This window comes from Aethalodelphis obliquidens, unplaced genomic scaffold, assembly GCF_003676395.1.
Source record: "Aethalodelphis obliquidens isolate GAN/ISIS:26980383/991018 unplaced genomic scaffold, ASM367639v1 scaffold4, whole genome shotgun sequence".
NCBI lineage: Eukaryota > Metazoa > Chordata > Mammalia > Artiodactyla > Delphinidae > Aethalodelphis > Aethalodelphis obliquidens.
In genome coordinates this window covers 41,271,443-41,296,887 of record NW_020837948.1, presented here as the reverse complement: position 1 = coordinate 41,296,887, position 25,445 = coordinate 41,271,443, and the positions used below count along the sequence as shown (strand labels likewise).

General features: G+C 34.7%; 1 protein-coding gene across 5 annotated transcripts in view; it reads right to left on the bottom strand.

Moving 5' to 3' along the window:
* The window catches only part of MCTP1 (multiple C2 and transmembrane domain containing 1), a 361,361-nt gene that overhangs the window by 142,826 nt on the left and 193,090 nt on the right, over positions 1-25,445 (bottom strand). For all 5 annotated transcript variants that reach the window (XM_027100597.1, XM_027100599.1, XM_027100600.1 and 2 more), the window contains 5 exons: positions 25,120-25,222; positions 23,252-23,354; positions 22,820-22,921; positions 22,365-22,439; positions 20,020-20,139 (listed from right to left, as the gene is read on the bottom strand). In XM_027100597.1, coding sequence (XP_026956398.1) covers positions 20,020-20,139; positions 22,365-22,439; positions 22,820-22,921; positions 23,252-23,354; positions 25,120-25,222 — 503 coding nt within the window. The remainder of the gene's footprint in view (positions 1-20,019; positions 20,140-22,364; positions 22,440-22,819; positions 22,922-23,251; positions 23,355-25,119; positions 25,223-25,445) is intronic.

Genomic DNA, 25,445 nt, shown 5'->3' with positions numbered 1-25,445 from the left:
AGAACCAGTGTAATGGCAAAAGATCACAAACCCACCTGTTCAAGCACCTGTTTTTCTACTCTTCTATTTTCATCTGCATCTTCAGCCTCATTTAGCTCAGATAAGAACTGATCCCTTGAAACTGCAGGTCCTTTATCTATTTGGTATCCTAGCCTAAGCCTTAGTTTGGGAGGGGTAGTGAGCAGATGGGGAGAAGGGCTGTCAGATGATCTATATTTGTAGGTAACAGAACGTTTTCAGACTTTAAAACAGCATACTAAAAAATAATGATTTAATACTATGCTTGAATCTGATTAAAACCAACATGCAAATCAACTACACTTAATAAAGGAATCTATCATTGTATCTTTTTTAAAAATATTTTTTATTGAAGTATAGTTGATTTACAAAGTTAGTTTCTGGTGTACAGCAAAGTGATTCAGTTACACATATATATATATATATATATATATTCTTTTTCATATTCTTTTCCAGTAGGGTTTATTACAGGATATGGAATATAGTTCCCTGTGCTATACAGTAGGACCTTGTAGTTTATCTATTCTATATATAATAGTTTGCATTTGCTAATCCCATCTTACAGTCAGAAAGTCTTAGAAAAATAAAGGATTCAAAATCAAATGTGAAGCATTAAGAAATGAAGAAGTCTCCCTACCACACTAAAGTTAGTTTTCTTGTCCCAGTTTCACCAGTCTGTTCAAAACTTCTTAGTTACTCAAATTACTGCTTTCTGAGCTTTTCCACCACCACCCAGCCCCTGGGGTAACCCTGTGAGAAAATGACTTCTCTATTTAACCACTTAAGATGTGAATATTTGTTGTGAACCAGCTGCAGCTCTAATAACCACGGATCCCTGGAATCAAAGGCTAATTCTCACAAACAATACACTCTTCTTGTTCCTGAAAGCACACTCTGTAACCTTTGCAAGTATTATAAAAAGTAAGTGTGACGGGTCCAAAATGCAATTGTAGCCATAAGTTTCTTACAATTGGATTAATTTCAAACTTCAGAAAAGTAAGTAGTTGAAGTTTTATGAACAAAAGTGATAACTGAGGACATCCAATTTCTAGGACTATGGGGTAATTTTTGCAAAATAAGATGCACTGTATTGCCAATTTGGTCAACAGCTGAAACTTAAGATGCTGAATTTAAAATATGTTGATATAGTAGTGACAATCAAAGGCTGGTTTCTCTCTCACCTAAATACAATTTTCCATATTAAGAAATACAATCATTCAGAAACAATTTGTTCAAAGGATCCCTGAAGTAAACCAAGCTCCACTCTCTAAAACCCAAAGAGTTCCTTGGTAGCAAAGGAATATACATAGAAATGAGGGTTTATAAATTTTTTTTAACTCCACAAAAACATCATGGAATTAGACAATCACAGGTGTGACATATTACCTAAATGTAAACTATATTAATGTGATGTTAGTGTAATTAAAATCCATTCCTCTCCTCAGTGAAGCATGACTTTAATAAGATATAAATGTTTTCAAAGTCAGGTCCTAACCAACTTGGAATCCCAGTGAGGAACAGAGCCGGGACATTCAGTGGGTGCTCAGCCAGTGTGAGGAAGGAAGGATGAAGGAATGAAAGTAGTTCAAAATTGGGCACAGATACCTGTTAACAGAAGAGAATTCTCTTTCCAGAATAAATAAAAAGTTATTACTTCTAAGAACATCATGTACCACTTTCAACACATGAATTAGAAGTAAAGGTACATTTTGGTATAGAACACATGCTCTGCAACTGTTTGAATTAGTATACTGCTGTCAATTATTCCAAAAAACAGCAGAGAGGAAAGGAAGGAAATGATCTTCTTTGCCATTTAAAAAATATACACATAATGGCACTTTGTAGTATTTGTGTAAAAATAACAAGTCACAATAATAATGCCAGCCCTTTTGGTTTTTAACTATTCTTAATTGAAATAAGATTAAATAGGTCTAAACTGATCAACGTTCTGAGATGCTAACAGCAGTTGCCTCATTGTAATCTTTGCTACTTAAGTACTAAAATATTATTCTACATTTTAGATGACTTGTGGGTTTCCTTTTTATCTGAAAGGCTGTATGAGGAACAAAGCATTATGTTTCAGACAAGAGACCTCATGGTTTTCAAGATTCCAGGTTATTCACCCAACCATTTGGCCATCTCCCACCTACACGGGGTCACAATTGAAAGTAAAGCCACCTCAGAGCAAATTTGTGAACTTCAAGGCCAAACAACTGCATAAATAATCTGTAGGCCACAGACCATCATCAAAGTCTGGAATTTATGCAAATAATTCTGCTTACATTGAACAGATCTGTGAGGCTGTAAGCTTTTCCAGCCTAAATAAACGAGTAATGGAGAGGTTTAATGGTGCAAGATTGCTCCCTACAGGCCAAACTGCAGAATGACATACAAGACAATTGGGGTGGAGGGGAAAAAGAGATAAACAATGTTTTATAAGGCATGTAGGTTATTTACTGACAAGTAGATGAGTGCAGAGGCATGTAAAGATTGTATAACACACATCGGGATACGTATTGACAGTTTTTCTTCTAAAACTACAATCCAGTTTTAGAGTTCTCCATTATTTCCTACTTTTTTCTTTTGGAGGTATCTTTAATCTTCTGAAAAATGTAAATTACTTTTCTGCTGGGAAAAAAGTTCTGTTTCAATAATGTATTCTAATACCTCTGAATGTATACTGAATCTCTATATTCTATAGAATTCTATAGAGAATCTATATTGATAAGTTTGTTTTTGGTAGAGTGATCAGTCACAAAATTTGGAATTAGTTTCCATGATTTGAACAAATCTCATGAGGAGGCAGTGGTGGTGGGGAGGTGACAGTTTATATACTACTTTCCCCAACTCTACACAGCTTTCAAAATTAATTTGTTCAAAACTACCTACTTTCAATATTTAGAGGGATTTAAAGATCATGTATATTTTAAACTGTATTTCTTCTTTAAGAAAATATCAAATACTTTGGGGTTTAATTAAGCACAGATAGTAGTCCATCTAACATAAAGGAACCTGATTTTTCACGGGAAAAATATCCAATTAATACTGAATTTCAGTAATTTATATAGCCGCTCACATTTTCTGAAATATGGAGAGTGATTTTTAAAATGCAGATCTTCAAAACTATAAGACAAGTTATTAGAAATGCATTTTCCCTTCAACTGTAGAGAAATTCCAACTCTAAAGAGAGTAGTTTTCAAAACTGAATAATATATTATGGTTAAAACACATCAACAATCTGGCACACCATATGTATAAATAAACATATCCCACTATCACTGCACATGCCATAAATGAAGCCAATGAAACATCTGAAAAGGTAGAGCAAATTCTTCGTCATACTGTTACAGACGCTAAATAACACTGTCAGCCTTTTCTGAGAGATGCATAAAGGAAAGTTATCATTCTTAACACTGCTATTTATATAGTTCAAACATTCTGCTTGCCCATCTGATGAAGATGTTCCACACATCCTTAATTTTAAACACGATTTAGAACATATTCAGGTTGAAGAAGGAAAGAATACTATTCTTCATGATTGGATTTTGATTTTGAATAATAAAGTTTTAATTATAATATATCTTTGAAATATTTAGAGGTAATAAACAGGTGAAATTCAATTAATTAAAGAGTTCAAATATAACAAAATCATCAAAGAAAAGACATTGTACTAGCAATAAATATGCTTGTTTATTCTGATTTATAGCCAACTGTACATTGGTCAGCATTTCCCCCCAACTAAAGTATGAATTTTAAGCAATTAGGGGCTGTAATAAATGTGTGTAATAGAATCCATGACTTTAAAAGTGGAAGTGATGAAGACATTAACCTACAGGTGTTTTTCTTCCCCTACTATTAGGGTCTCCTGAAGAGCAAATGTTTTATACATGGTGTTTAATTGTATATAATTATACAACTGTATATAATGATGAAATGATATCAATTTTCTTTTAATTAAGTAGATAATCTTTTTATTAGAAATAGTTTTCTATAATTAAATTGTTCAGGAGAAATTTTAGTAAAGATTGAGGACGAACCGTGTAATTTCTAAAAGATTCATAACAATTTTTCTGTGAAATTAATATTTAATTCATCTAACAATATTAGTTCTCAGTAAATTGGGTTGCTACTTTTCCAACGGATTTATACTTTGTCAGTCAGTATAATTGTGAATAGAATTAGTGAATATGTTCAGGTTATGTGAGAGAATTATTAATTAAGGGTAAGAAAAGTTTTTAATATTGCCCTCTTAGGCAAAATGGATTTCAAATGCCGTATTATTATTTACCTGGGGCAAACAAATTCATATGTAGAGCCCTAATTCTACCATAACATAATTATTAACCATAATAAAGGGTAAGAATTTTCCATTGCATTTATGAAGGCTTTAGGAACAAAATATAAAGCTGAATAATAAAAATTGTATTATGGTGGATACTTTTCCTAAGGCTATCTATCACAATCAACTAAAATTATTGATCACAAGAAAGAGTGTCATTATTCTGCTGGTATAATTGTAATGCTCATAGCAAGATAGACTTTTTACTGTGTTTGTGCATTGTTTTAATGTGGATTTTGTATTGGGAAAATTGCTCATATATGCAACAAAACTATTTTCTCTCAGCTTGCAGAATTTTGACATTTTTTTCTTATTTGTGTATTTTCATTATTCTCATGCTAAACATGAATAAATTCTAAAACTAAATTCACATTATCAACAGGAATTCTAGGCCCATCAGGTCTCCTTCTAGCAAGGAATGTTACTTTTACCTTTGTTACATTCTCTGCAAAACTTATCGGTAACATACTTTCAGAAAATGCCAGCCAATAAACTACACTAAAATAATTTTCTTTATAAAAGCACAGTGATCTTTGGCATCGTTCACTATTTTCAAAGCCATAAAAGAACAGATAACAAATATATGACTCACAAATTATCAATTATGAAAAATAATCTGGTTCAGAAAGCTGCACTAATGCAAAAAGATGGATCACTTGTCACAAACCAATAAAGGCTATTGTTTGTGAATCCAATATTTGATTGTATCATTTATGTTGGGCAACTTAAAATGATTTTTAAACCACATTACTTTTTGAAAAAAAAATTGTTATAAAGGTGAATGTGGGGGTTTGGGGGGAGAAGAAACCAGATGTGTAATCTGTCATCCTTGAAACAATTTATATTCTTACATTGAGTCCAGCCTACAAATCTAAATCGCAAAGACCTGGTCAGCGAGGAGGGATGCATTAGAAAGAACCCTACTGTGTTCCAGAAAATGGACAGAAGCAGGAAGGTTAGTAGACTTTGACTATCCTTCCTTTTCCTGTGCCATTCCACTGGTTGAAAATTTGCAGCCTGGATGCTTCATTATGCAGGGAAGTTTAAACTCTGTGTTCCTTAAGCTAACTGTGGTTTGTTACACTTCTTATGAAGGTACCTGCTTTTGCTTCTTTTATTTTGTATTACACAGAGGAAAGCACAATGAGGCTACCAAGCTTAGAAAACCTGCATGACCAATTCTCTTCCAGACTGTTTCACATTCGTAATTTTATAACAAAGGTCAAGAGGTACAATTCTCACCAAGAAGAGCATCTGTGTGCGTTACTGGAGCCAGAAATGTCCCATATGGTGTTATCCAAGGGCCACTTGAATGCTCTACCTGCTGTCTGATATTCCAGTTACAACCATTTACACCTGCTTGTAAGTAAGGGTTTGGATGGCTAAGAAAATCAGAAATACTTTGCCCACAAGGCCAGTGATAAAATGCACATATGTTATCTGGAGGTGGCCCATTCCCACTCCTAGACAACAGATTTGACCATCAGATGATACAGGGCACAGGTGAGTTTCAGTGACAACATAATGGCAGACACAGGCAGAGCATAACAGGGACCATAATGCAGACAATGGGAGTAATCCCAGGATAATGATGTGCCCAGATGGGTATCTGATGGGGAGAATGGAAAATGGTGAAAGAAGGGATGGGTTTAAGGGTAGAAAGGTCATCACATCCTAGAGACATTATTGCACCATGGGCCTTTACCATAGAGTTCTCCTCTCCTTACTCAGTGAAGAAACACTAGAAATTCTGAAATAAATAGAAAAAGGGAGAGCTCAAGGGCCTAGTTACATATGCTAAAACATAGTAAGAAAATTAAGTATTAAACTCTGGCTCAACCCCTAACAGCCCTGGCTTGTTTGAGGTAGGGGTCATGAATTTTGCTTAAAGCGGGGCTCATGAATGCTCTTGGATATATTCCTACTTGGACTCAGAAAAGAAGTGAAAATGAGGTTGGGGTAATGGACATAATTGAGTAACTATCCAATTATGGCAACTGCTAACTAATGAAGACCTATTACAACTAAGTTTTTAATAGAAAATGCGCTAATTGACTATGTTGGAACTCAGAACAAGCATATGGCTAAGATGTTTGATTACCTAGTCTGGTTCCATGTCAGTGATCAACTATAACACTGTAAAAATAAGGGTTTCTATGACAACTACTGAGCTTGCTGACTAAGGTGTGGGTGACCAACTTGAGGGATGAGTTTCTCCAAATCATGTATCTTCCATTAGTCCCACACTGTGTGACCTGGAGGCTCACCAGCCAGAGTGTGTTTTCTCTTGTCCCTTCCTCAAAACATCCATCTTGCTCTCAGCCGTGGCAAAGCTTAAATTAGACTCTTACGTGAAGAATAGAGCATAGTATTTATTTTTTAATCAGAAAGGGTATATAAAGCTATACATTTAATCTGCTTATAAAAGTGAAACAAGTCAACACAGTCCACCTAGGTCTGAGTCTAGCGTTCAACCTCAGGAGTGATTATAATGATTTCTGAAGTTTCTGGAGAGGGCCAGTCTCGAAGTCAAAGACAGCCTGTACAGCAACTTTCAGGAGATGGGTATTTCATCCTCCATAATTTTAGACAAAAACTTTCTTTTCCAATGTCATTCTAAACTAAAATTCAAAACAGGTGTTTGATGCTAAGGCTGTAACCAAAATATTCCCCCTTATAGCCTGCAATTCCGATAAGACTTCCCTCGGAAATATAATGGTTACATAGCCCTTGTATGGCTTTAACAAACCCCTATTTTCTTCTTTCTGCACCATACAATGTGCAGTCTATTTGCACCCATTCAGGACTAAATTACAGATAAAGTTACAGCAAATTTGTTTTCTCAAAAAAGCAGTCAGCCCTAATATCCCTTGAGTAATAAAAGCCTTGTCTTTCATTCAGAACTAGAACTGGCATAATTTTCTCCAAGAAACAAACTCCTACTTCCTGCGACAATGGACCTGTTCTTAAAATTCTGAATGGGATACAGCTCAATTTGCAGGTGTTCAGGTATAAAGGTAAAAGGGCATTTGACCCCCCAGCTGGCAACTGTTGCTGTGGTAGGTAACTTCATTCTCCTAGTTGTATCATTCTATTAGATAAGCTGCCAGAGTTTTCAGCTCTGAATTACAGAGGTAGGCTCAAGTGAATCAATAATTTATACAGATATATCTCATTCATTCTGATGGTATAAAGATACATACTAACAGCCTGCTGCAGCCACAGAACAAAGCCAGCGAGACATTATTTAAAAAGAAAGAGAGAACAAGGAACCTGTTTATCTATGTGAGCAAAAACATTACGTAATAATGACCTCATGGCTTATTAATTTTATTTTTCAACTGTTTTAACAAATACTGTGATGAGATAAATAAGCCTTTTATGAATCTCAATAAGGTTGCTCTGGCGATCATTAAGCTAACATTTCAAACTTTCAGATTGATTTTAAAATAGAATGATGTTTAACATAGCCATATAATACAAATCGCTTGAAAAGATTCGCTCACTTAAGAAGTTTACATTAACTAGCTTAACTAAATCTCTCAAATATTTTATTACTGAATTTCAGTACAAAATTACTTTTTAAAAGATGAGAATCAAATACATTTAGGGACTGTACACTAAGACTATTGTTAATCTAGCCTTATGCTGTTAATTATTACCTGGGGACAATTACATAGTGTTTTATTCACTGATACTATGACATTTTTATTAACTCATATTTCCTGTGCTAACAGTGGTGCATTAAACAAGTTATAAATAAGAGGGCAGCAAATATTAAAAATGTCTACTTTAAAATTCTTCAATCATGTTAAAGGGAATCTGAGCTCCTCTCAAGGAAAACAGTACTAAAACCAGTGTGGTTACAATATAAATTAATAATCAATAGCCTAGCTGGCTTGAATAATATTTTTGTAAGTTCCTGTTGTCTTGTCCTTAAGGATGAAGGGAATTCATGATCTAAAAACATGATAAAAATCTCTCCTAGCAACTTTAATTATAAACAGTGACTGTTACTTGACAGATTTGAAAATTTATTTGAGGATAAGATGCATTAGAATGGGTGCCTTGCCCATGCTATTTCTTTTAGTTCAAGGCCGGACACATGTCTGGCTTGAACACATGAACCGATCATGTTCAGAGCTGGTTTAGGAAGACTGCGCAAAACTAATCAGAGCAATAGATCCAAAGAGAAGGAGGGCAGCAATTAGAGATAATACTCAGGTACCCTATTTTCCTCCACATGGAGAAATTTCCCTTCTTTTCCAAGGAAACCCCTTAGGAAGTAGGGCAGACAATAAAAGTCTGAAAGAAAAGAAAGTGCGCATAGGAAAGACAAAGAGAACGAGAGCGAGAGCGAAAGCGAGCGAGACAGGGAGAGAGAGAGAGAGAGAGAGAGAGAGAGACCAACGCTGTGGTCTCTACCTAGAGTCCTTTAGCCTTTCGGTGTTATGCTCTGGGGCTGCCTGATGCAATCAGTTAACATTTCTGGCCTTCCAAGAAAATACAGCTTGTCCCTTAAAAGTAGAGAGAAGAAGGAGAAATAATGGAGTGTCCCATTTCTGACAGTCAAGAGGGAGAGTAGAGAAATGTTCCCACACTGATCTCATTAAGATGACGAGAATAATGAGTGTGAATCTTATGTATGAATCTCACAGTAGGTAGAGGAGGGCATAAATGTATCCCACATTCACCCTTTTATGATGCCTGATATACTACATTTATTCTCAGCTTCATCTGATACTACTGTTGGGGGTTTCTGTTACAATATTACAGCTTTAACTTCCAGTTTTGCTGCTGAAGTCATCTGAGTCAGTCATTCAACACAGCTTTATTGAGTGTGCATGAAAACGGGGAAGATCTGTTAATGGAACTGAAATACATCTCAAGCAGAACAGCCTGAATTTATCTCCTGTCACTGGTTGTAATAATGGATTAAAAATACTGAAAAATGGCATTTTTCAGTTTGCAATCTATTTTTTTTCCTAGTTCCTTAAACTTAGGTTAAACATTCTAGTCAATTGGAAATAGAACCCAGGTATTATTACGTCTCCCGCATAGTTTTGGAGGAAGACTCGTGCATTTTTAGCAAACACTGATGAGAAATTTTTCCTTGTGATTTATTTCCCTTTCTTAGGTCCAGTATAGGATATTTCCAAATAATAATTTTAAGTTAAATCATTTTCTCAAGATTGATACAAATTTTGAAAGGTTACAACAGCTCTCAGAAACAAAAACCTGTGTTGTTGTGGTCTTATGTATTATTCAAGCCTAAATGATCCAAGGGCCCTCATACTTAAGGACTTCAAAGCATTTCATAGAGATGATTTCATTAGCTTTCTTCACTCCGGTAACTCCAATAGCAATAAATTGGTGCACCAAATTTATAGCAAACAATACCTCACATAATTTATGTAACAAAGTGGGCAACACCCTACAAATTCTAATAGTATCTTAACATATGTCCAAATTATTATTAATTCAGTACTTCCACCACTTTGTAAAGGAATATACGCTTCCATTCTTTTGCTTAATTATATGCTAGAAAAGTTTTGATCTATGTAATTTTAAAGGAAATTTAGGATTAAAGCAAAACAATGAAACTGGATCACCAGTTTTCCTAGATAATTCACAATACATACATTTTTTCCTGGCATTTATTCAGTCTAATGGAAATTTAGGCCATGGACAGGTTCATCTCAGCTACCATTAAATCAATATGGATCAATATAGATGGTTTAAACTGTTTAAGCAACTCATGAAAGTATGTTTGAAACCTGGGAAATATATTCTTAATGAGTCTACATTTACTTTTGGGAATAAGTAATTTATACTACTTAGAGGCCAAATGACATTTCTTTGCTTGTCTAAAATGTACCTCACTTAAATACACAGTGAACTTTTTGTGTCCTTTATTACTATATACACATCTCTGCAGTGTTTGGGGGAGCTGTAATGTGATGTGATCGCAACTAACAGAGAAGTTCATCAGAAGATAAGATATGCACTTATTACTTGAACCACAGGAATAATACTAAGCAAAGTGAGCACAGATTTACTATTTTGAATAGGCAGTTCCAGCCCTTTCGATCAACACACTCCTTAATAGGGAATACCAAGAACTGGGAGTCTAATTTTACATGCTTAGAACTCTACAGGACAATGTCACTTGGTTTTCCTTAATTAAGGACAACTTGACTTATAAACTTCGGGACAGAGATTCTCTCCCTCTCTCCCCCTCTTCTTCTCTTCTCAATGCTGCTGTCTTTGAAGCGTCCATTACCAACAATTGGGGGAGAAGAAGAGTCAGTGCCTCGGTAAGTTCCTCTCCCTTAGAGCACTTTAATTTCCTCTACTGTAAGATGATCTCTAAGCTCCCTTCCAACTGTAACATTCTATGAATTCATCTGCACCCTTAAAAGCCTACACAATCTCCACCTTTGTAGACCCCTTGCCTTTGCCATGAGGAAGGTGCTTTATCCTGAGATAGGATTGGGGTAGGTGTGTTCCTGGCATCCTGAGCACCAAGCCATGATTGCATTGAATTTACTTCCTACATGTGATATTTCCATTCTACAGCTAGTACTCTATGAAGGGATACATAGGCTTTGTGAATGGTTCTATTGCAGTATTTATGATATTGACACTGTGGGGAAATGCATTCCAAGGTTTAAGCAGCTGTCTTACAAAACAGACTTTTACATCTTGTTTGGAGGTTGTGAGTCTATATGAAAAAATATGTAGTTTTAACTACATATCAACCAAGATTTAGGACTTAGAAATAAAACTGTGGTAGGAGGCTCATATTCTGAGAATTTAAAAAATAAAGGAAACAGTGCACACCCAAACTAGTAGAACCTTGGTTAAAGGTCTCTCTTAAAAATACCAGCCTCCTGGTTGAGGCATGCAATAGTCTCTTGCGATGGAAAAACCAAACTCGATTTAAAATAATTTAAACAAAACCAGATAAGTTTTCAATATTGCTGCCTAACTAGAAAAAGTGACCTCAGCTATCTGAACTTCTATATTTATGAATTAATTTTCTCTGAGTAGCAGCCATTACTTTACTAATATCACTTCAAAATATAACACCTCTTATATGCAACCTCAGCATAATAATTTGTGGATAATTAATGGACTACTTGTAGCCTTGGCAATCTCTCATTTTAAATGAAATCCAAAAGATTTCTCTCAGGAAAATAGTATTTAATTCACCAACATTTTGTGACAAAATTGGATGATATATTCTTGTTTCAAACATGTAAGTATTGCCTGCAGTCTTCTTGGCAGAAACTGTAAAGATGCTAACTATGGAAAATGCAGCTGAATTATTTGTATACAGCTAACTAGAATATAAAACATCATATATTTACTTATTATTGATAAATTACAACAGTGAAAGTTTTTTGATTCCTTTGGGGGAACTGAGTAACCAGCCACAAAGAATAGCCAGTAGAACGTGTATCTTCCCTGTTTTAAATGACTTTCCTATTCCACAACCCTTTTTCCTTCCCTTCCAATGAAAATCTAATAGGTAATCAAGCCTAATAAAGCATGCTTTCATATCTCTAACATAACGATATTCATTTAGGAATATAAAGACTATCTATTAGTCATAACTATAGTACAATGTATGGACAAAATCCATCTAACCTTCATAATGATAGAGGTTATATTACTTAGGCCAGAATTAATATTCACCCCACTTCTCCATTTCAGTGAAGCACAACAATGTACCCTTGGAATCGGTGTAGAGAAGAAAACTCTCATATAGGTTTTCATAAGGGGAAGATTCAATTCTTCAATCTCTGTGAAGCCAAACAAAATCTGTCCTTTGCCATGTAGTCAGTAATTTTGTATAGAGATCACTATGTAGTCAGTAATTTTGTATAGAGATCACTAATTCTTTCTCCAGACTGATTACCTATGGGAATAATTACCTATGGGAATAACTACCAAAAATCTAAACTAGACTTTACCACCAAGAGCATGAAAGTAAACATAGTTAAGCTCACATTAAACTTGATCTAGAGCATGAATTCTCAACAGGGTTGAGATGGCACCCAAGGGGGTAAAAATTGGTTCTTGGGGGAGAGCAAAAAGAATCTTAGGTATCACAATGATTTGTGGCCCTTCAAAGCTCAACATTCCCTGAGAAAAATCTTATTCCTTAGTATTTCATTTGTCTCATTAAAGTAAATGAAAAGCTTCCCCTTAGAGAGGTGAATATGAGAAAAACAGAGAAACACTGATTTAAAACAAAATAAAAGCCAAGCTTTGTCTCTAAAATCTTTTTTCCCACCCTTAAAATCAGGGTTGCCTTTCATTTTTATCTAAATATCTGTTTACACTTTGATCTGATTTCTATCTTTCCTTGCTTCTTAGCTTTTCTCTGATTTTCTCTTCATTACTTCCCTTTGAGCCAGTGGCTGATGACTGGTGCAAACACGAGAAATGGTCACTCTTTCATCTTCCCTCTGTTACTGATCTCTAATGTTACCACTTGCTGAGTATTGGATCTCTGTCATCACAGCAAAATAGAGGATGCAACACAGTGTCATAACTCACACACCTACTATGGCAGGAGTGACTACTGCATCTATAGTCGATTTTGACTGTAATGTTAAAACGTGGTAAAATGATGGCAAGAAAAAAGGCAATGAAAGTCTTCCTTAACAGCATTTCAGGTTAGTTTCTCACTTGGTACATTAACTCTAATACACCACAATTCTAAGGTATATCTTCATAATTGGTCAAAATAGAAAAATCAGACAATAGAAAGCATTCTACTCCTTATTTCTTAATATTTACCCAATACAAAGGGGCATGAAAACATGTGGAGAGTGAAGTCACTGTCTAAAGTATATTAATGACTGCACTGCTGTTGTAATTTACAATCTTTCAGAAGAGTTATTACTCTTACTTTACAGAATTTTACTAAAATAAATTATACAATTATCTCATTCATTTAAATTTTCTCCTTTGAAAAACACTTTACAGAATAATATTTTGCAATGGAATATGGCTTGCTGTTTTGCTTAGAATGCATGTGCCTAACAATTTAAATTGAAGCTAGGGGGTGGAAAATTTTTCAGAGGACAAGAACACTGGTTTAGGAATCTGAGGACAGGTAGTGAGACACCTCTGATTTCATTATTTTATAATTTTTGATCCTTAGTCAACTGAGTTGTAAAATCTGGATGCAACATATTTTTTAAGGGTCTCATAAAGGTTTTGAGGCTGTAACTACCTGATACATAATACAAGGAGGCTGCCTGGGGAAATGGTACAGCAGCCATACAGCCAGAAGGAGACCACAATGAGGCACTGGTGTCACCCCAACTTTCATTGCACATATCATTAAGGTTCATGAGAAGGCTAATTCCTAGATTCAATATGGTATCATTGTTATGCTGACGATATCTGCAGTTTATGTTTGATTATAATATAGCACGACAGTACTGTACTTGAGAAAAAGTGAAATAACTCGATTTTCCTCAAATCACCCACAGAAGAAAACATCTCCAGATTATAGCATCTTACTACTTCCTGCTTTAGAGAACAAAGGAGGGAGAGTAGAAATAATAGATAATGTGTGTGATGTGTTATAAGAATTAAATTCTTCTTGTTGAAAATATAAAATAAAATTTAAGAGGAGTAAGCTTTTCAGAGAGTGGTAGACTCTGTGCCTTATGTTATTATCTCCCTCCAAAGAGCAGGAGCCCCTTTTGCTGACATTATTAAAATAAACAAAAAAGGGTATTGGCACCATTTAAAGAAAGCTAAGCGCTGATTTGAGGAAGTGCTGCATTGGTGTATGTAACAGCCACAAAAATAAAACAAAAAGATTATACATTTAAATAGACCTACAAACTGAACTAGAGCATCACTCCTCAAGGATTGGAGAAATCTAGTCAAAACGCTTTGTTTCATTAATATCTGATTTTAGCTAATTGTGATCAATCCTAAAACTCAACTCACTTCTAAACTGTGGTCTTTGGGGGGGCTTTTACACAGTTGCAAGAATTTATATGCAACACTTTTCGGAAGGTACCACTTACAAAAAAACAATTTTTTCATAGGCCACTGCTTGAAAAAAATTTTCCTTCCGTGGAATTCAGATAAATTTGGAAAAAGCGTATACATCAACTTAAAGTGCCAGCAGGTTCATATGAATTGGGCACACAATCTATTTACTGAAAAGAAAAATATAGTACTAGAATCTTCTAAGTGTCAATACTCTTTGACGTTGTAAAAGGAATTTTAGGCAACTAGGAGGTATACAATATTCTAAATCAATGAAACTCTGTATAGACTTTCTTTTTTTCTCACTTACACATTTGTGAAGGAAATGTTCAACGTACCTTTAAAATTTGTGTAAATTAAATTGGAAGTATTGTTTATAAATTTAGTAAGTCCTTATGTCAGAGGAAAGCATCTATAAAGAAGGGTGGGCAAAAGGTCTTGGAAGTTTAGATTTACATAATTCCAGGAAAATTCAAGAATACAAGGATAGGACCATCAGTTATAGATCATTCTGCTTTAGTACTTGTTTCTTTGGTTTTCAGGGGTCCTTCTATTTTGCTGTTGTGGGGAAAGTAACAAAAATTACATCTGGAACATTTCCAATTTTTTCTGCTGGCACTAAAAAAATATGGTAGCAACAACAACAAAAGCTTCTGTAAAAATCATTTGAAAATTGCTAGAAACCTGAATCATAATCTTGTTGGTGTGGTATTACTGATGTCTCACACTCTTTAAAATAGAAATTTCTGTTGAAATTTAAAATTACCTTCCATATGTCCGGTACAATCACCCTCTTTTGTTCAGTGATATGAAGGCTAGTAAGACTTGAATCTAAACTACAGGTGATATAGACATGTCTTTGTTTTCACATTAACATTTCTTCTTAAGCGATGCTCCCTTTTTAGTCCTTGAACATGAAGGTCACTTAAAATGTCCTTATTGTTTGTAATAACTTTTAGAAAAACCCATATGTTGTTTAATAGCAGCAGGCTTTCTACACAGGAAGTACTTGATAAGGTTTCCTTGGGAGCCTATTGTCTTCAGATCATTGTACTATATTCCCATCGCCTCTGCAAGTTCAGTTCCTCCTTTGCTTGTGCTTCCTCCATTTTTTTTTTTTAAATCATTTGGCTACACAGAGCTGTCTCATGTCATTCTTTGCATACATCATCACTGTTTTTTCTCTTTGCCTGCATAATGGCCCAGCTTTTCTGAGAGTCGCTGTTGTCCAGAGTGTGATCCTTTACTAAAATGGGGATTGAATGAAGGTGGAGCTCAAATTATCTAGGAGCAAAGGAAAACCAGGCATTTGAAAACGACCTAGAAAGGAACGAGTAATGAACCAGAGTGGCCTCAATGAATTGCTGTAGAGGGAATTCTCAGTTTTGACACAAAAGGAATGCCTGGATACCAAGGAAAACCTAGGGGGAGAATCTCGGTAGGAAGCCTGCCTCATCGGCTGGTCAGCCCGGAGGGCTGAAGCCAGTAGCTCTCCAGATAGGAACAGAAACACATGTATTTTATGAGTAACAGTTAAGCATTCAAACATGCTGTTTTGGAACACAAGGTACTTTGAGGAGTTGACATCCCTTCGTAATTCATGTTCATTGTTCCTCTAAGTAAAATATGTGTCTCCCTTTAGTTATTCTGCTAGGAACTGTACTTTAAAGGCAAGAGGACATTTTTGATAATGCACATCTTAAACTTTTCATTAAACTACCAAATTTAAATTCTACCTTTTTGTGCACTCTGACATTTTTGTCTGGCATTTTCATTAATTTTGCGACATACATAAATGTAGCTGAAATGTTAACTGATCAATACTTTGTCTCTCTCATGTAGCACTAGCGTTCCATTCCCTAAGGACCACACAGCAGAACAGAAATTAAATGTGTAAAATATCAAATGTTAATGTTAAACACAGCGGCACTTACTGTATAACGACAGAAAAGGCTAAAACAATTCCAAATGGACAGATGGTACCACAAATTATCTACAATCCCATTTAAGGATTAAAGTTTGTCCTGTAAAATAATTCTTTGACGCACACTGAAGTGTGTCCTTTTTACTGATAGCCCGGTTGTCCAATTATTTTTGTGCTCATTACAGTGAGAAATGACAGTACTGAAAAGAAAGAGAGAATGTACACTTTTTTTTTCCCATGTTGCACCCACTGACATCCACAAGAACACAAATGTCTAGTCAAGAGCCTGATGAAAATTAGGCCCAATTTATGAGACACTTCCATGTCTACAATAGATGCATCCCAAAGACAAGCGGTTGTGCATTCCACATCACATACGTCTGTGTTTGCTCTTAAGCATACAATATTCATAGTAAAATTTAGAAACCTAATTCATAGCACACAACAATAAGGACATTCATTCCCGGGAATGTGTTTGCTTATATTTCATCCATCACCTTCCAGGCCGATTTCCGCTTCTAATACTGTAAGCCAGCTTTGAACCTTCCACAGAGCACACAGGTAGCACATAAAGAAGCCAGGGCAGCTCTCCCCCTGCATTTCACATACTCCCCATTTTAACTGACACAGGGACAAAATTATTGTTTTTCCATTTTAATTTCATTATTCTACATTTATTTTTGGATAGTAAATTAGAAAAGAAAAATAAAATGGAATAGAAAAAAGGCACTTAAACATAAAGTTTACTGATCTGGGCCTAAAACCAAGCGGCATAATGGTACAAATGCATGTGCTCCATGTGAGGCAGCTGCATTTATGAAAAAGTGGGCCAAGTGGAACCAATATTATAATAATAGACCCGTGATCCATCAACAGGGAATGATGGGAACAATATGTTTGTAACAATGGGGTGCTGCTCATAGCTTCTCCTAATGGAAAGCAGTTCTTTTCAAAAAACTGGCCTAAAAAAGGCTCTGGTTATGCAATAAGATCTTTGAAACATTTCATTTTTAAATACATTATTGAATATCTATAAGATGAATAAAAATCCTACAACAGTTCTTTTTTCCCAAATCGTTATGATATTAAGATTACAAGGTACATATTTTAAAAGCTCTTTTGAAAAGGAAATAATATCCATGTGGCTTGGGGCAAGGTACTTAACTTGTCTGGGCCTCAGCTTCTCCCTCTGTATATCAGGAAAATAATAGTATCTACCTCATAATAAGGTTGTTGGGAATATTAAATTTATTAATGCATGAAAAGCACTTTCCTGCTTTAGTGCCTGAAAAACAGTTCTTTGGCACATAGATATGTAATAAATGTTAGTTCTTATTATTACTATATAAGGATCTTTTTGTATTAGAATTTAACCTGAGACTAAAATAGATGACTGAGAGAGGATTATGAAATAGTTTAGAATTCAAATGGAAGGTATAGGAAAAATGACTACAAAGCATTAAGCTATGTCTATCATCATTTAATAGCTAGCTTTATTAGAGCAAACCCTTATTTATATGGTATCATTGAAGAAAGTTTCTCCACATAAGAAAAAAATTTCAGACTGACTGATTGGATCATTGGTTGGTCTATCGATTTAGATAGTCATTTATATTGGGAGCCTACTAACGCTAGATACTCTGCAGGTGATGCTAGAGTCCCAGGTGAAAAAGGCAGGGTCCCCATTCTCCTGGAACTCCTAGTTCAGGTCCAGATAAATGAAGCTGGCTTTTGTTTTCATTGTTTTAATAACATTCAATGGAATGTAATTCAGTGCTTCTTTTATTTTTTTCAATAAAACCATTAATATTGTTGTTTCTTCTCAAAAGTACTGTTAATGTGCATTCACATTGTAGTTTTTGGTCTCTTTTTTCACCATCAGTGTCAGGAGTCCCTTTTCCTACCTTTATTGTGGCCTCCCCTGCCCCCCTTATTTTGAAAGCATCTTTCATTCAGCTTGTGTTTTGTAGGACCCAGTCTGTTAGAAACTGACCACCAGCTAAGAGAGAGAATAGTACATTTCTTCCCCAGTGAATTTTGACTCCCTTTCAGTGAAATTACTCAAGTACCATCATGTACATGTAGCTAAGTTTCTCAGAGTTTCACTGCCTGGTTTATTTTTCAATCAGAAAGAAATTGTGAAAAAAAGTCTGCCATCTTGAATTCATTTTACATGAGTGACCTCTAGAAGCCAGATGAAGTTTATGAAGACTTACACACATTGTAATGCTAAATTGCTCAAAATGAAGGTTCCTGAACAAATGATATAATTATATAGGTTTCTCTGTTTTCAAATTTCACATATAGCTGTGAGGAATGACTTTGGGAGGAGTGAATCAAAGATGGCAGCATGACATTTTCAGTAGAATATTATTGTGTCTCCTAAAAGGCCCCTGGAACCTGGAAATAATGGCATAAAATACACACAGAAACTCAATATCATTTTTTCCTCATTAACATCAAAGTGCCTCTATGATGCTGAAAAATAATAATAAAGTTTGTTTAACAGTACTCCAATGTATTTATTATGTGAAAGAGGCAGAATATTGAAAGAGGCAGATTACAAGAATATTGAAAGAATACAAGAATACAAGAATATTGAAAGAGGCAGATTTTCTTTTCTAAAACTTAATGATGATGACAGTCACTTTCTTTAAGGAGACAACGACATGTCTATGGGAAGCAGGCTGCTTAACTTTCTGGTAACTTACAACACAAAGGGACATATACACTCTTTGTTCCATGTGCTCAGACATTAATGAAAGTCCCATACAAGGCCTGAGAGGAGGACAGAGCTCAAAGTACTAAACAGATGTGCATACACTCATTTGAATGGTAATACTAAAATGTTGATTTGTTACTATAATTAAAACTCTTCTTGTAAGCTCCTTATAATAAAGTCATATTCTGAGAAACCGGTAACTATAAGGAAGCATAAGGTACTCATATTCTAACAAATATGACAATAAAATAAAAGATTTCAAAAGAACGACTCCACTTAAACTTCAAACCGAAACCCTGAATAAGCAAAAATAATGTGAGAGCAGAAAATCCCAGCTGAAGCTCAGAGGAAAGTATTCTTTCAGATTTTCTAGCTTTGCAAGTTGGTCTCATCAGCAGTTTTTAAATAACCAAAGTAAAAGGCTACAAGATGAACATTGTCAGAGGACTATTTGGATCTATCAAACTCTCACTCATGCGTTTTTAAAAGCTGGAAATCTCAGAAATAATAAAATGTGCCTTAAATAGGTCACATCCACTTCCAACTGATTCACATATTAAAGTATTACCAACTAGCATTCTACTGCCCAAGATTTTCATATTTTGAAAGAATATCTACAGGACAAATAAAATTAAAATGAAGATGGTCAAGATTATTATTATTTTTTAATGCTAAGGACTTTTCTTGGCTCTGCTATTGGGATTTGGAATTATGCAATATGTAAAGTTTTACATTTTAACTGTCACAGAGAAAATTATACATTGGCTGAGATGTCTTATATTCCGGAAATCTGAGGCGGGGATGTATTCTTGGACTCAGACCCTGAACAATCCATCAGGTTCCTGCCCACGGCAAATCTGCCCAGTCAAGTCTCAAAATAGAAGTTTAAAATGGCCACATCAACATAACTGTAACTACTGCCACAGAAACATGCAGCTATGATTACTGAATTTAATGAATAATAATGTAAGTAATACAGTATGATCATACCACAAAAGCAGCGAGGCTCCTTGCGGGTGAATCCCAGTCAAAGCAACTATTAATGTAGTATGCAGCATTTACGAGCACCATGACACAACGCTTCATTCTGATAAAGTTTCTTAGTAGCAGCTACAGGAAAATGAAAGTATTATTAGAATTTGCAAGACTAAAACCCATCAGATATGCTACAAAATTCTTCAAGTTTAGTGTGATTTAAAATGGATTCAGAAAGTTAATAAAGTTGTAAGAATATACCAAGCAATTTGGCTCACAAGTTAGAAGAAAAGAAGTATCTCTAAGAAGGTGAAAAGAACTAAATTATAAGTGCAATTTCTTAGTTAAATATATTTGCATAAATAATACTATCATGCAAATTGGGCTACCTCTATTCAAAAGAAAAAAACAATCTCCAACAGTTCAAAAACATTTTTTTGCCACTTAGAATACTGGGAACCTTAAATATATTTAAGAATTCTGAAGTCCTGTGCTTTTAAAATGCTTTAAATGCTTTAATTTCAAGATATTTCAAAGTGAAATGGATAACTGGGGATGGTTTTAGTTAGGGCCTTAGGGAAAAACCTGTCAAGTACTGCTTTATTATAGAAAAGTAACATTTTTTTCACCATTTCAGTAGGATTCTCCCTTTCTTACTATCATAGTCTCATTCTCTCTCTCTCTTTTCCCTCTTCGTCTCTCTATCTCCCTCCTTCCCACAATAAATTTCACCCACATTTTCTCATTACTTTTTCATAATTTTGGATTTAGGGAAAAATGTATGACAAGTACTTTACAAAATCTGTTACTTAAAAAGGTATATGACAAACTATTATATACAAAATAAGCTACAAAGATATATCGTACTACACAAGGAATATAGTCAATATTTTATAAGAACGACAAATGGAACAAACCTTTAAAAATTGGGAATCACTATACTGTACACTTGTAACATATAATACTGTACATCAACTACACCTCAATAAAAAAAAAGAGATAGAAAAGCTACAGATATTGAACAAGAAAAAAAAGTATATGAGAATTGAAATAATTTAAATTAAACATTTTAAATTAAGGCATGACTGCAGCTGTAAGAAAAACAGCCCGTGCTCTAGATATAGGTTCAAAAAATTACATACAGCTATGTTAATAATTAGAGTAATATGTCTGCAGGTTAATATTTTGCTACTTCCAAGTACACTTCAAGGCCCATCTGGTATTTTAAAGGAGCTATGTAAAGTTAACCGGGGTCATATAGAAAAAATAACGTATATATGTGTACATATAGATGCACATACATGCATACCAGTCTAAACAAGTTAAAATTTCTTTCAGGGAAAGTAAAAAGTGTCTCTATTTGTTTCCTTCTTGGCCCCTGATCACCTTACTTTAAGTGCTACTTTTATAACTTTTAACTATAACTGTGGAAATATGTAATCTGTATTTCTGTTCAGATAGGTATTACATTTGTAACTCATGCATTGTCTTTAAACAACTAAAGATTGCACTGTTTATGGTGAAGTGATTGGATTAAAACCAAAATATTTTTGGTCTTCTAATAGCACAGGAAATTATTAAAGATTTTAACACGCACAAATGAGTTCTGTAAACTTTATAACCTCAAATACATTTGATTTTAGCTGTGTTATTTGGAAGTAAACAATTTTTAAAAGGAGTAGCTTAATACTCTTTTCTTAACTTGTTATCAAATTGAATTTAAAACTACAAGTCTAATTACGAGATATCAAGCATAATTTAAAATTTCTTCATGATATAAAAATCAGGGTTCCTGATTTTCTATTTTCTTAGCTAAAAATGCCAATAATAGTTCACTTCTAAAAGATCATAGTTAAAATCTAATTAAGAGGAAGGCTTCCCTTAAAAGATAGAGCCCCCTCTCTCGTGGATTAGAGGGAAGAACTTTATACTGGGCTCACTTTACAGACACCTGCATCATACCTGTGGGTGGTCTGGACATATATTTGAACCTCAGCTTTTGGTGTTCTCATTTACACATTCCATGGCAATCAAATTGTATTTTATGTTCAAAATGATCATTCTTCTGCTAACGCATGAACACATATCCATTCTATGCAGAGCCTACAGTATCCCCTTTCCTTTCTGACCAGCCCCATCCAACTTACTAGTTTGGTATTGTCCTTGTTTGATCTTTTAAGGAAAGGAAGGGAAAAGAGAAAAAGAAAGAAGAAAAGAAAGAGCCATTTCACATCAGTAGATGATCAAAAATTCCATAGTCTTCCCCCCTCCTTACCTCCAAAGTTTATTTGAATTTACATAGATGTTTTACAGATATAATCAAGTCTTCCCAGAGGGATTAATCTTTCCTTGCTTTTTACCTGTTTAGAGAGTCTGTTTTCCTCTTCAATGTACTTCTGTTCTTTGGGTATTAATGTTCGTAAGCTGGCTTTCACCTATACATCAACATATGTGTCTGTTATGGAGTAATATAGTACAAATGTTTACAAGTTTTTCACGCAGTTCAATTTGCAATAATTTCGAAAGTTTCAAAGTCCTGGCTGCTGTGCTCATAAAATATAAATGTATACAGTTGCACATGCATGCGCTTCCATTTCTGACGCCGGCAGGCAGCGACCAGAGCACAGCCACAGCGGCAGCCGCCAGCTATAACAGAAAGTGTGGGTGTGCCAGGCAGTGGCAGAAGCGTATTCTCCAGGATACATCAAGGTTTAGAGAAAATGAGGAATGACAGAAATTCTCTACAAATCAGGAACAAAAGCTTTCATGAAACTGAACTCTTTAGCAGTACAAAAAAGCCAAAGTTAAGACTTACAGCATTAAAAATCACATCTATTTCAAGATAGATGACCCCCTTTGTTGGCCCTGTCAGCTGCTTGTTTTTCAAGACGTAGGCTTTCTGTTCACCATTTTGAATCTGCGGGAAAAGGACATGACAGCCGTCTGTCTCGCGGTCTCCACTGAATACACTCCCTCAGTGACCTTTGACCCCCAGCTGCTGAAACTGACAGAGAACCCAAAACAACTGTGGCAATTCTGACAAGTACCTGTTCATTACCAGGATCAAGTCTGTCAGGAAAAATTAACTATCATGGGATTCAACATGGCCGTGCATTGAGTATGTTAAAATTTTTAGTGTTCTTATTACAGACCTTGGTTGAGAAATGACAGATATAGAGCTGAGGGTTTTTTTTTTTTCCTTGAGCAAAAGCAACACAGAGCAGTGTGTCAGGTGAATGAAACTTACGGACAGCAATGGTATAGCAACTTTGCCCAGAAAGTCAGCACTTCGATCCCGATCTTCATCATAAACTGTCACTTCAAGAACTGAATGGATATCTTTAATGTTGCTGTATAATAAATATATGTAAAGAAAAAAAGACTTCATCAGTGGGGAACGAGAACACAAATGCTTTCGAAAATTTAGATAGCTCCAGCTGATTTGGTATATATATGTTTTATGTATACCATTTGCATACACATACATAAGGTAGCTTGGTATCTGACAGAATTTCCCACAATGCACCTTAGTAGACATGATGGTTCTATTACCTGGAACTTTGAATACAACTGTAACTTTAAGTTATAATTTTTCAATAAAATATAATTTCCATCTGGATGGGCAAAGAATAAGTTATTGTAAAAAAAAATCAATAAGTGGCACTTATTTTTTTTTTAGACTTGTCCTATTCTTATTATTACAATAATTCCCATCTTCTTGTTACTCCCACATGAAGCACTACCAGGTTTGATTTCAGCAAGTGTCACAGTATAGTTTATATAATTTTTCTTTTTTATCATAATAGAATATCTCCTTTATCTTTATAGCTCTCACCAAAACTCTGACTTATTTCTGTTTGGTTTATAGTAAAAATTAACCAACACAGAGTATAGAATGAAGAAAATGTAACATTGATAGCTATTGTACCACCCTAGGATTTAGAAATTAAGTAGTGTTCCATTATGTTCCAAAGACAACATATGTTAATAAACAAGTATGCAAGCTCTTCATATTTTGTTTCTAGAAAAATAAGCCCCAATTGTTGACAGCATTTATTCTTTGATCAAACTATTTACCAAGAAAACATGAATTAAGAGAAAACAAAAAATGAATATATTCATTACTGAAAGACTGCAACCACATGTGAGAAAAGGCTTTATCAGAGCACAATCAATTAATGGCTTTGATAATTATCAAACCTATTCATTCAATTATGCATTCCAGAGAAAAACACTCTCCACAACCTTCTTAGGAGTGCAAGTCTCCTGACCAGGCTTTCATCTCTTATAAAAATGTGAAATTCCTTAAAGATAAATTGGTCAGATAATTAAATCTGATTAGTTACTGGCTCTTAAGCAAGGACATTATAAGAAATTAATGAGGAATTTAGCAGTTTCTCATATACGAAAATAAAACAGTTTCTCATATACGAAAATAAAATAAAACTATGTTAGAAAACTTAAGAAGTACTTCTGTTTGGAGAGTTTTCCTTTGTTCAGAGTTCATTTCTAAAGCCCAGCTTAAAAAAAAAAAAAAAAAAAACCACGGACTTAGGAGATACTATAGTGTAGCATCGGCAGCTTTTACAGTGCATGATCGAAAAGATTTACAAACTTTTTAAAACAAAAAGAAAATTAACTCAAAGTGTTTTCCGGTACATAGGACAGTACTTAATATTCTTATTGTGCTAAAACGCAACAAACCAAAACTAAAACATCTGCCGAATCCGAGACTGGATTGTTTGCTGATTTGAGCAATGGAACAAATAGAGCTTTGTCCTCCTTGGTGTCAGTGCAATTGGGGAGAATTTCAATAGAAAGTATAAAAGGAAGAAGCAGTACGGCAATTCAGTTAATGGGAGCAAAATCCTTCATCAAATCATATATAAAGTACATAGTTTCAAAAAAATATCTGTGAAAACAAAGAAAAATGGCATACCCTTTCCCCAGGTTTCACTATCAGGAAGGTAATGCAATTATGCAATTCATTGTTGCTGGCAAAGGCAGGCCAGATTCATTGAGTTGTTAATCAGTTAAGAATAAACGCACAAAAATTTCAAAAATAAATATCATTTAGCAGCAGTTTCGAAATGAGATCAAAGAATGACTACTTACAATGTGAAGACTTTGTTCCACTCAGGATTGAGATTTTTGTAGACAGTGTGTGTTAGCAGCCTATCATTGTTCAGTTCAACCACACAAAACGGGTCACTTTTACCTACAAGAGATACGGAGGGAACATTTTTAGTACAAATTGCACCCACAGTTCACAGTGTCGTGACCGTGACCACATCTCTTTTCTAAAAAGTTTTATAGAAAACAAAAAGTAAAGTAAAACTTTAAAAATTAAAAAGTAACATCAAAATAGAGTTAGATGTAACTGGGTGATGCTAACAATTGTGATTCAGAGCAATTTAGAACTTGAAAAAAGTAAAAGAGAG